At 28.0% G+C, this 11,427-nt stretch overlaps 1 protein-coding gene across 3 annotated transcripts in view; it reads left to right on the top strand.

Moving 5' to 3' along the window:
* LOC126854511 (uncharacterized) overlaps positions 1 to 11,427 on the top strand; it is a 61,542-nt gene that overhangs the window by 48,457 nt on the left and 1,658 nt on the right. For all 3 annotated transcript variants that reach the window (XM_050601357.1, XM_050601355.1, XM_050601358.1), the window contains 3 exons: positions 5,701 to 5,864; positions 6,607 to 6,876; positions 8,663 to 8,936. In XM_050601357.1, coding sequence (XP_050457314.1) covers positions 5,701 to 5,864; positions 6,607 to 6,876; positions 8,663 to 8,936 — 708 coding nt within the window. The remainder of the gene's footprint in view (positions 1 to 5,700; positions 5,865 to 6,606; positions 6,877 to 8,662; positions 8,937 to 11,427) is intronic.

The following is an 11,427-nucleotide window of genomic DNA, read 5'->3' on the forward strand; positions in this document are numbered from 1 at the left end:
ATTAAAATATTCGTCCAAACTCATTTCATTAATATATTCTTAATAGAAATATTACGTAATGATATATTAATATTCATATAACATGTCACAAATCTCCTAATATTATTTTTATTAAAAAACTCTTATAAAAAATATTATTTAAATTTTAATATAAATTTAAATATAAATATTATTATTTATATTAAAATACATTGGCAAAAATCGATTAATCACTTTTTCAATCGTTCTTTCACCAATTGAATATATATATATATATATATATATATATATATATATATATATATATATAGTTCAAACTTTTGTTTTAATGTATATGGAATCTCACAAAAAATCCATAAAATCAAATAAAACGAGCTCTTTATTAGCGTATTTTTGAAAATATAAGATCTATATATTGTATATATTGTATATTTTTTTTTTAAGTAGATCACGGATGATTTTAACTTTTTTGAACATTTATATCTGAGGAATGTGTCCCTCACAGCATTGAACATTGCAATAAAATTATAGGGAGGTTACAAACTTACACATTTTAATGATTACATTACTGATATTTACCACTTACTTTACAATAAAATCTTTATAATATTGTTGGAAAATTAATGGAATCTTATTTTAATATTTCAGCGAACTTACGCGCAATTATTTCACTTTTCGCATATGCTGAAAATATTACAAAACTATGAAAAATTGTTTAATATTAATAATTGATGTGCATGTTTTTATAGATTCAAAAATATCATTTATTTAATATTTCATGAGAAATGTTACTGCGCGTAACATTTCAAAAACTTTACAAAAAAAGTATGTAGTATTGAATTGCTAGTTTATTTGTTTACCGCTATGTGACGTGCGATGCATCTATTGCGTTTGAGATTCAGTCATGAGAATTACATAAAGCTTGCAAAGAGCAATTGGCAGAAGATTAAAAATGTAACTATTTCTATCAGTTTAATTTCTGATACATTCTTATCATAGGAAATTCAGATGTTGGACTGATCGTTTCTTAAAAATTGGGCAAATACGTCCGATAAAATTATAAAATTATTCTTTATTCTCTATTTAAAATGTAAAATTATATATATATATATATATTTTTTTTTTCCAAAAATACATTATTAAAGAGATTTTAAAGAGTTTATTTAATTTTATGTATTTTTGAAATGCCATATACTGAAGAAAAGAAAATTCAAACTATTCAATTATTGGTGAAAAAACTTGATTGGTTGAAAATCAATAGTGTTTAATCGATTTTTGTCAATATTTTTTTTTTGTAAAGGTTCTTCAATAAAAATAATATTAGGAGATTTGTGACATATTATCTGAATATTAATACAACGTTACGCGCTAGATCTCTGAGATGATAATGGAATAAGTTTGGATGATGAACATTTTCATATTGTAGGGAGGTTAATGGCAGGTTTCTCCGTAGAATGTTACCATCTTACAATTTAAAATGACTCTAACTTCTTATTGAATATGTTGATCTGTTGTGAGGGATTTATTCAGCAAAGCTTCATGAAATATGTATGATTATACCATGTGACGTCCATGTGACATCTATAAATACGTCTAATAGATATCAAATGGAAGGAAGAAATGCGGAACTGTGGATGTCTAGTAGATGTCTATAAGAGATTACATAGACGTCTAATAGAGGTTTTGAATCTCTATGATGGATCTCTACTGGACATCTATTAGAAATTGTTGTGTGAATTATAACTATATTTAATAATATTCTAAGATAATAATATACGATATTATAAAAATATAAACTATATAATAAAAATTAAAACTTTTAATTTTTAATATTTAATTATAGAATGGCCATTGTTTTGCTATTGATTATATTGATTTGGTGATTCTGCTTTGGTACAGACAATTTTTATTCTATATGAAATAAATTGTCTTATAATTTTCAAACCTGATTGGTGACAATTGTGAATAAGACTTGCATAAAAAATATTTTTTTATATTTTTTTATAATACAATTATAACTGCTTTGCATTACACTCATTCATGTATACACTGTTGCCATGTTTTTCTAAAACTAATTAAGTGGCCAGATTCTACCTTTAAGGACTCTAGCATATATAAACGAGTGTAGTGCAATGCAGTTAAAATTATGTTGTATAAAAATGTTAATGTCTTATGCAAGTCTTATTAACAATTGTTATAAATCAAGTTTGAAAATTATTAGATGATTTATTTCACATAGAATAAAATGTGCCAAACTAATCAAATTAATATAAAATAGAAAAAGAATGGCCATGCAATAAAAATTAAATTAAATAATGTTAAAAAGTTAAAAAGTTATAATATTTTTATATTATTATTAAAAATATTATTCTTATAATATTATACTAAATATAGTTATATTATATTTAAGTTACTTTTTTTCTTTTTAATTTAAAAATTTATAAAAAAGTACGAGCTGCCCGTAATTTTCTAATTTATATAATTAATAATAAAACTACATAAATAACGATTATTCATCAAAAAATATAAAAGTATAGATCGCAAATAATAATTTATATTTCTGATACACTTATTTGTAATTATCCGTTATTTTTAAAATAGATAAGAAATTTGAAGTATATAGATATCTATAAATAAGCAAAAAGAACTGTGGCATTTTGGAGAAAAAAAAGAATGATATCCCTAAAAAAAATTATTGTTTTTAAAAAAAGATAAAAAAAGGCGCCAAGTACACGCGCTATGTGAAAAAATATTATATTTGAATAATAATATTTTAAATAAATATACTTTTGTATAAAATAATTATTTAAATATCCTATAAAAATAATGATATCAAAAAATGCGCCAAAAGCATAAAAATTTATGCTATAAAATATTTTTATTTTATATGTTTCTAATATTAAGAAAAATTATAATTAATAAATCGCATTATAATTAAAGTAATAGTATAGCTAAAATAAAAGTTATTTTCTAAATAACTAAATGCACAATATACGCATCTAAGGCTTTGGGATATAATTATTGAAAGAAAATTTCTCATAAATTCTAAATCGCATAAGATAAACTTACATCAAAGCAAGGTATAAAAACTTGGAGTGCCTGGGTCGCATTAAAACGTGTACATTTTATAAATATGTACATTATTTTAATTATTTTAATATAATAAATGTGAATGATAATATATATAGATAATATGTATTTATAATAGTAAATTTGTATATATTTATATAAAACTTAATAAAATTTGATATAATATATAAATATTCAATATAATAATATTTTTATTATATGATTGATGCAACTAATTTTTACATAATATGAAACAACACAAATAAATTTAAGATAATATGTTTTAATGCGATCGTATATAGGGTGTCTGATAATAATCGCCCCACCCGTAATGTGCAAGTACAGCGGATTAAATCAAGCAGGAAAGTCCTTTACCATTGTTTTGTATAATGTTTAATAAAATAATTATTATTGAGTAAAGTTTGACCAAACATCACCGATTTTATCTAGGCGCACGTCGATGAGCCGCGCTGTGACAGTTAAACGCTCACGCACACTATCAAGGTTTAATTTGCACTATCTGCACATTACGGATGAGGCGATTATTATCAGACACTCTATATAAATATATAGAATTTTCTACGTAAGTATACAAACTTGAAGGAGATATTACTTGGCTTATTAAAAAGAAAACGTCTTAAATCATAAATATGTGTCCTAAACTGCTTCGTTTTCAAAATACAAGGTGTCAAAGTTCTGCAAAGAAAATAAAAATTTTGAAAATCTGGAAAATGTTTAAAGATATTTTATTCAAATTTGGTATACGTATATTCTTTGAAGTAAATACTATTTTATTAAATTACATTTATTTATTAACATTTTTTAATTAAAATATTTAATATGATTATCCGTACACATGATCCTAGTAAATCTAAAAAATGTTTCAACGGTAACTATAGAAAAAATATTATGGTACTATAAAATACTACGGTACTATAAAAAATTCTACAGTACTATAAAAAAAAAAATTTCATCGATAACATAATAGGACACAAAATTCTCTTCAAAGTGCGATAATATGTTTCCCGGAGATTTTTTACGTGCTAAAGACGATGGCGTTGTCTGAATTTACCTAACACGTCAGGATTTAGAGTGCATTGGAATAAAAGGGACCAAAAATAAAAAAAGTAATTAATAAAAAAAGTAATATAAATTTACTTGCAAAGAATAGGTCAAGTATAAACTTGGGTATAATTCCAAAAACAATAAACCTCCGATTGCACTAAAATTTTAACCTTTTAATTTTAAAGCTTATCTTTGACTTGAGTATAAAGCACCTTGAGGATTATTTATCGACCCCGAGGCTTCGTTTGTCCTCTATGCTCTCTCAAAATTCTAAACATTTTTGCTGTATATCTTCGATAATATTAATTTAAAAAAAAGTTTTAAACAAAAATGAAACTATTAAAAAACTGAACAAAAAAGATTATGTATATATTTCACATAAACCAATTATTTTAGGAGTTACGCGATAAAATAATTTTAACGCTATCGTGTTAATATACACTACCTTCACGCACTTACTTTTTATGCAAAGTGAATTTCCACATTACAAGGGTCTACAAGTTTTCACGCAAAGCGAGGTTCAATCCAAACCAATGTGTTTAATTTTAATAGTAGTGGAGCCCTTCTATGGGGCGGGGGACATTGTTTCCACGCATACACGTTTTAATGCGAAGTGAGGTTCCATATGGGTTTACAACAAGAAATTGATTTAGGAATCTATAATTGAAGAAAATCTATTAATGTATTTCTCTATGAATCAGGTCTGATACATTATATTAACATGATAGCGTTAAAATTATTATTTTATCACGTAACTTCTAAAATAATGGATTTACATGAAAAATGTATATGTACATAAAAATGTTATTATACTTAATTGTCAATTCAAAATGGAGGAATTATAATTATATTTGAATTATTCTTTGCAAGTAAATCCAAATTACAATTACTTTTTTTATTTGCTGCTATATATAAGTATGTATTTATTATTCTTATACGTAAATTATACAATATCTAAAATTCAAACAGCCAAACATAACTTAATGAAAAAAAATCGTACGATCATGAACCAAAAATCGTTTAAAAGCTTTTAAATTATACTTTCAAATGCCATTAAGTTTATTTAGAAAACAGTTTTCTTTTTGCCCCCAAAAAATGTTAAAAATGGCCAAAAATGCCTTTTTTAGCCTCTTTCATTCCAATTTATTCTAAATCCTGATGTGCTAAGTAAATTCAGAAGCATGTTCAGCGCGAAAAAATCTTCGGGAAAGGTACTATTGCACTTCGGAGAAAAAAAGTGATTTTTTTGTCCTACTGTGTAATGTTTTATTGGTTTCATTTTAATATCACATTTGTATTATTTATATGTAATAATAATGTATGTAATAATAAAAAAAACACATAATTTATGTAATAATAAAAATTATGTAATAATAAAATATTTTTAAAGAAAAACCTTTTCTAAATTTTCAAAATTTTAATTTTCTTTGCACAATTTGATATCTTATATTTTGAAAACGAAGCTTGAGATACATGTTTATAGAACATTTTCTTCTTAAAACAAGCTAAGGAACATCCTCTTCAAGTTTGTTTACTTATTGTATATATGTTAATAATAAAATTATTAATAAAATCTTATTCGTGAAGATGGATACAATGATCGAGATTTTTTATCTCGCGGCGGCAAGGAAAGATCCTCGGGAAGAAGCGTCAAATGCTTCAATGAAAGAGATGTTATTGACAAGAAGAATATCGATAACAAGAAGAGCATCGAGAAACGTGAAAAAAAAATTCTGCACAAAATCGAAAAGGTAATCGTGTGTATATATACAAATATAAACAGGATGTCCGATGTAACTGATCAAACGAAAAGTGGAGGTAGATTGAATCAAACTGAGTCAAAAAGTCTTGAACCATTTTTTTATATAATGCTTAATAAAGGAGTTATTATTGAGTAAGATCTAGCAAATCATCGCCGATTTTTAGCCGGGCGCACATCGATGAGCCGCCATAAATATCTGAGCGGTCACGCACATTACTAAGCGCACACACATATACATCTACACATAGTGTGTGTGTGCGTGCGTGCTTGCGTGCGTGCGTGCTTGCGTGTGTGCGTGCTTGCGTGCGCGCGCGCGCGCGCGTGCGTGCGCATGTACGTGCGCGTGTGGGTGTGCATGTTGAATCTTTTCCTCTTTCTCTCTCTTTCTTTTTAATATCAAAATACTTAAAATAAATATCTCAAGAAAATAACAAATCTTTTCTTTTTACAAAGTTAACAACAAATTTTAATAAATTTGAGCAAATTTAACAATTTAGTAAATTTTATAACTAAAAATTGTTCTTTGTATTTAATACAATGTAATTCACTTGTGAAATATATTGTGTTTTCTATTAAATGTCTATTAAATATTAAATAAAAATTTGTGATTTAACTAGATATTTATTATAATATTTATCACATTTTTTTATCTTAATTTTATTATTTGCGAATATAATAATTACTATTAATTTTTTTACTATTAATTTTTCTTTTAAATATTTCTTTTTAAGACTATCGACAAAGAACCGATTGGCGAGAGACGATTGGATAGTATATTGGAAAAGCACTTTGATAAAGAATTTGTCGATATGAAAGATATAAAAGAGAAGGAGAAAATGAAGAAAGCGATATCTGAGCCTTCTCTAATATCTCACGAATCGATATCAACATCCTGTGAACGAGAAAAGCATCGGCACAGACGAACCAAACGTTCGTACAAACCTAGATTACCCAGTAGATTTGGTTACGAGATCGCTGATCTTGACGCGTTTTTAACTAAGGTGTTTTTTATTATATATTTAAATTTTAATTCTTATTCTTTTAATTTAATCAATGTTTTATTTTTAATATAAATATTAACATTTTTAGCAAATAGGGGAAATCAATGTATTTAGTACATTTAACATGTACGCACACATTGTATATTGCGTCTGTGTATCTATAAATTATATATATATACTGCGTCTGCGTGTATGTCATATCGCGTGTGTGCGTGCGTGCGTATGCGTGTGCGTACAATGTTAAATGTACTAAATACATTGATATAATATATATATATATATATATATATATATATATATATATATATACATTACTCTGAAAAAATTAAGGAATACTTTCCATACCCTAAAAATTTAGCTATTTTCAAACCGCTGATATTTAACGAAAAATCATCGCACAGACACAAAATTAAAAAAACATTTTGAAGTTTCAACTTTAACACGTTACCAGTGATATTTTAAATTTTCTTATCTTCCTTGTTTTGGGCTTTAAAAAAGAAAACATTGTTTTATTCCTTAAAATTACGTAATTTTGAAACTCTGCAACTCGATAAAAAAATTTCTCTCGAAAAATTCAACTCAAGTTCCATAAACTATAACATTTTTCCTACAAAATGCTTTTTTTAAATTCTCATACGATTTTTTTTTTAAATTTGAAACTAAATTTATATTTTTTAAAAATGATGTCGATACTCAGCAAAAAATCATCATAGACAAAAAATTAAAGAAGTATTTTGAAGCTTGAAGTTTCAACTTAATGCGCTATCGGTTAAAAAAATTATATTATTTTCTCATTTCTAAAAAATATAAGTTTAGCTTCAAATTTGGGCAACTTGGTAAAAAAAATCATAGAAAAAATTAAAAAAAAGCATTTTGTAGGCAAAATATCGTAGTTTGTGGAGCTTGAGTTGAACTAGTCGAGAGAAATTTTTTTATCGAGCTGCAGAGAGTTAAATTGTATTTAACTTTAAAGAACAAAACAATGTGTTCTTTTTTAAAACACAACAAGAAAGATACAAAAAATCACCGATAATATGTTAAAATTGAAACTTTAAGCTTTAAGATGCTTTTCTAATATTTTGTCTACAATATTTATTCGTCTAGTTTCAGCGGTTTGAAAATAGCCCAATTTTTAAGGTATGAAAAGTGTTCCTTATTTTTTTTTAGTAATGTATATATATATATATATATATATATATATATATATAGAAGTATATATATATATATATATATATATATACTTCTATATATATATATATATATATACTATCTTAATAAATATATATACTATATATATATATATATATATATAGTATATATATTTATTTCATCAAATTCCAGAGATAAATTTAATTAAGCTTTTTTTTCAGCAAAAATATTGTAAAAATTTATTAACTCACATGTTCGTGATTTTAACGTCATATTTTGGAAATTAATTATTGAATTAAAATTTTGACAAAATAAAATCTATAAAATCTATAAAATTTTAAAATTGTAAACAAAAAAGGAATTTCCGTCTATTATCTTTATCCGAATCCTTATATTCTCAATTACCTATAATTCGAAAATTTTATTAAAATAGATCACATAAATTCAATTGAAATACTAAATAATATGATATATTCTCTGTTAAATCTGTTAAATTTCTCTATATATTTCGTATTAATAACAGAATAATTCAATCTTCTCTAAAAAGTATTTCTTTAATTTTTCTACTACTTTTAAGACATCGTTTACTCAATCAAATATAAGAAGAAGAGATTTTATAAATTTCTTAAACTTTCAGGCATCTATAGAGAGACCAGCGAACATTCCAGTCGTTCTATCTTTTCCATCAGTATTATATCAGACTCAGGGCGGTATTCAAGATGAAATGGCTCTTCCTTTAGGTACAGTCGTAAATGCCATTTTTAAGAACCAGGCCTGGTTATATGTTCAAACACCCCATGGCCAGGAAGGCTATGTCGGTTACGCCGCCTGTTTGCCTTTGGGAATTTTACCGCATCCTACACGAGGACCTTGCTGGGAGGATTCTACCGATATCTTTCCCCGACCTCTCGGTGAGCAAAATTTCCTTTCCAAAACTCAAAAAAATAAAAAAAGCTCTAACAATATAAAGTTATTATTTTATTATAATCGCATTTAAATTTCTGACATATGTATTTTTTATATCTATATATAATTTATATTTAATATATTTTTTTATCAAATTATATATATATATATATATATATATATATATATATATATACATATATATATATATATATATATATATATATATATATATGTTCTGAAACTTTTCACACATCCGAAGTGTGAAGGTAAATTGAACCAAACTGAGTAGAAAAGTCCTGTACCATTTTTTTGTATAACGCCTAATAAAAGAATTATTATTGAGTAAAGTCTGGCCAATCATCGATCTTTAGCCAAGCGCATGTTGGTGAGCTGCACGTCTGATAGTGTGCGTGAGCGTTCAACTATACAGCGGCGCACCACTACCAGGCGCGCGGCTAAAAATCGGCGTTAATTAGCCATTTTACTCAATAATAACTTCTTTCTGAAGTTATAGAGGAAAATAGTGCAGGACTTTCCGACGTTTAGCCCAATCTACCTTTACACTTCGAGTGTGTTAAAAGTTTCGGGACACCTTGTATATATATACAGGGTGTCTTGTAAAGATTGTACCAACGCTCGTGAGTGGGTAGAGGAGAGTAAACTGAACAGAAGAGTCCTTTACATCCTTCCATTTTGCAATTTTCGCAATAATTATTGAAATATTAATTAAAAGGTATTGGCGAATAAGCACGCGATTCGCGCGGCTATCGCGCGGCTAGACTATGGGATGTACGCTTTAGGCGTGACAACGCCTTTATAGTGTCGCACGGGAACGAAAAGTTTGGCCTCGCGACGAGAGAGATACGCGAGAGACCAAACTTTTTCCTTGTCATGCAACACTACAAAGCTCACTGCTGGCACGCCTAGAGCGTACATCTCATGGTCTAGCCGCGCGAAACGCGTGTTCATTTGCCAATACTTTTTAATTAATATTTTAATAATTATTGCGGGAATTGCAAAATGGTAAAGAACTTTTCTGTTCAGTTTACTGTGCTCTACCCGCTCACGAGCATTGGCACAATCTTTGCAGGACACCCTATATATATATATATATATATATATATATATATATATATATATACAGAGTGTCCCGAAACTTTTATATATATATATATATATACACACACACACACAGGGTGTCCGATAATTCGCGGATCATTCTTTAAGGGAAAGTAGAGGGTGTTATTCTGAATAGAAAAGTCCTGTACCATTTTGTGATTTTCTCAATATTTAAGAAAATATTAATTTTAAAAGATCAGCCAACGAAGTGCCGCGAAAAGCTCGCGACGTGAAGATGCCTCCCACTGTCAATTGATACTCTGTCCGCGGTGAAGCAATGGGAGGAGCAGTTTGCGAGCGTGCTTCGCTATGGCAACCGAAAGAATTACACACATAATGCGCGCTCCGTTTTGTATGTGATCTTTTCATTATTGTGTAATTCTCGCACGCTCGCAAACCATTCCTCCCATTACTTCGCTGCGGACTGAGTATCAATTGACAGTGGGAGGCATCTTCGTGCCGCGAGCTTTTCGCGGCACTTCGTTGGCTGATCTTTTAAAATTAATATTTTCTTAAATATTGAGAAATCACAAAATGGTACAGGACTTTTCTATTCAGAATAACACCTCTACCTTCCCTTAAAGGATGATCCACGAATTATCGGACACCCTGTATATATATATATATATATATATATATATATATATATATACAGGGTGTCTTAAAAATTTTGACACACCCGAAGTGTGAAGGTAGATTGGGCCAAATTGAGTCGAAAAGTTCTATACCATTTTGCAAAATTCGCAATAGTTTTTGCTTTATTAATTAACACATTGCTGACCGGTCACGAGTTAATTCGTGTTTTCGTGGCCAAGCGTTGGTGACCGGTCACGAGTTAACTCGTGATAAGCTTTTTTCCGCATCTTTATTGTTTACACGGCGCACTGTTGGAAATCTTGTAGTGTAACTATTTGGTCTGCATACCTCGAGTTGTGTCTCGCTTATAAGACCAGAAAAACAAATCCGACTAGAGCGTGTAGAGTATGTTCTTCGAAAGGAAAACGGAGCGAAACCCGATATATTTGCAAAACTTGTGGTGTACCATTACACGTAGGTGATTGTTATACTTTTTATCATACGAAAAAGAAATATTAAGAGTTGAATAATAAATAAAATTTATTAAAGTTTATTTATATTGTTTTACTTCCACAACCGCTTTCAAAACAATAGCCGGGCACATGAAGTAAATTTTCAGAAAAGTTGCCTGTCAGCAATGTGTTAAAATATGTGAGCTAATGAGCGCGTTGGAAAGCAGTAGGCCGGTATCGGCAGGCATGTACGACGGATTACTTGTGTACGTCTCTTAGTAACAAAAGCATCATCTAAACGAGAGGTGGAGTCATGCTGTCACCTCTTGCTTAGATGATACTTTCG

Source organism: Cataglyphis hispanica, chromosome 14 (assembly GCF_021464435.1).
Source record: "Cataglyphis hispanica isolate Lineage 1 chromosome 14, ULB_Chis1_1.0, whole genome shotgun sequence".
Lineage (NCBI taxonomy): Eukaryota > Metazoa > Arthropoda > Insecta > Hymenoptera > Formicidae > Cataglyphis > Cataglyphis hispanica.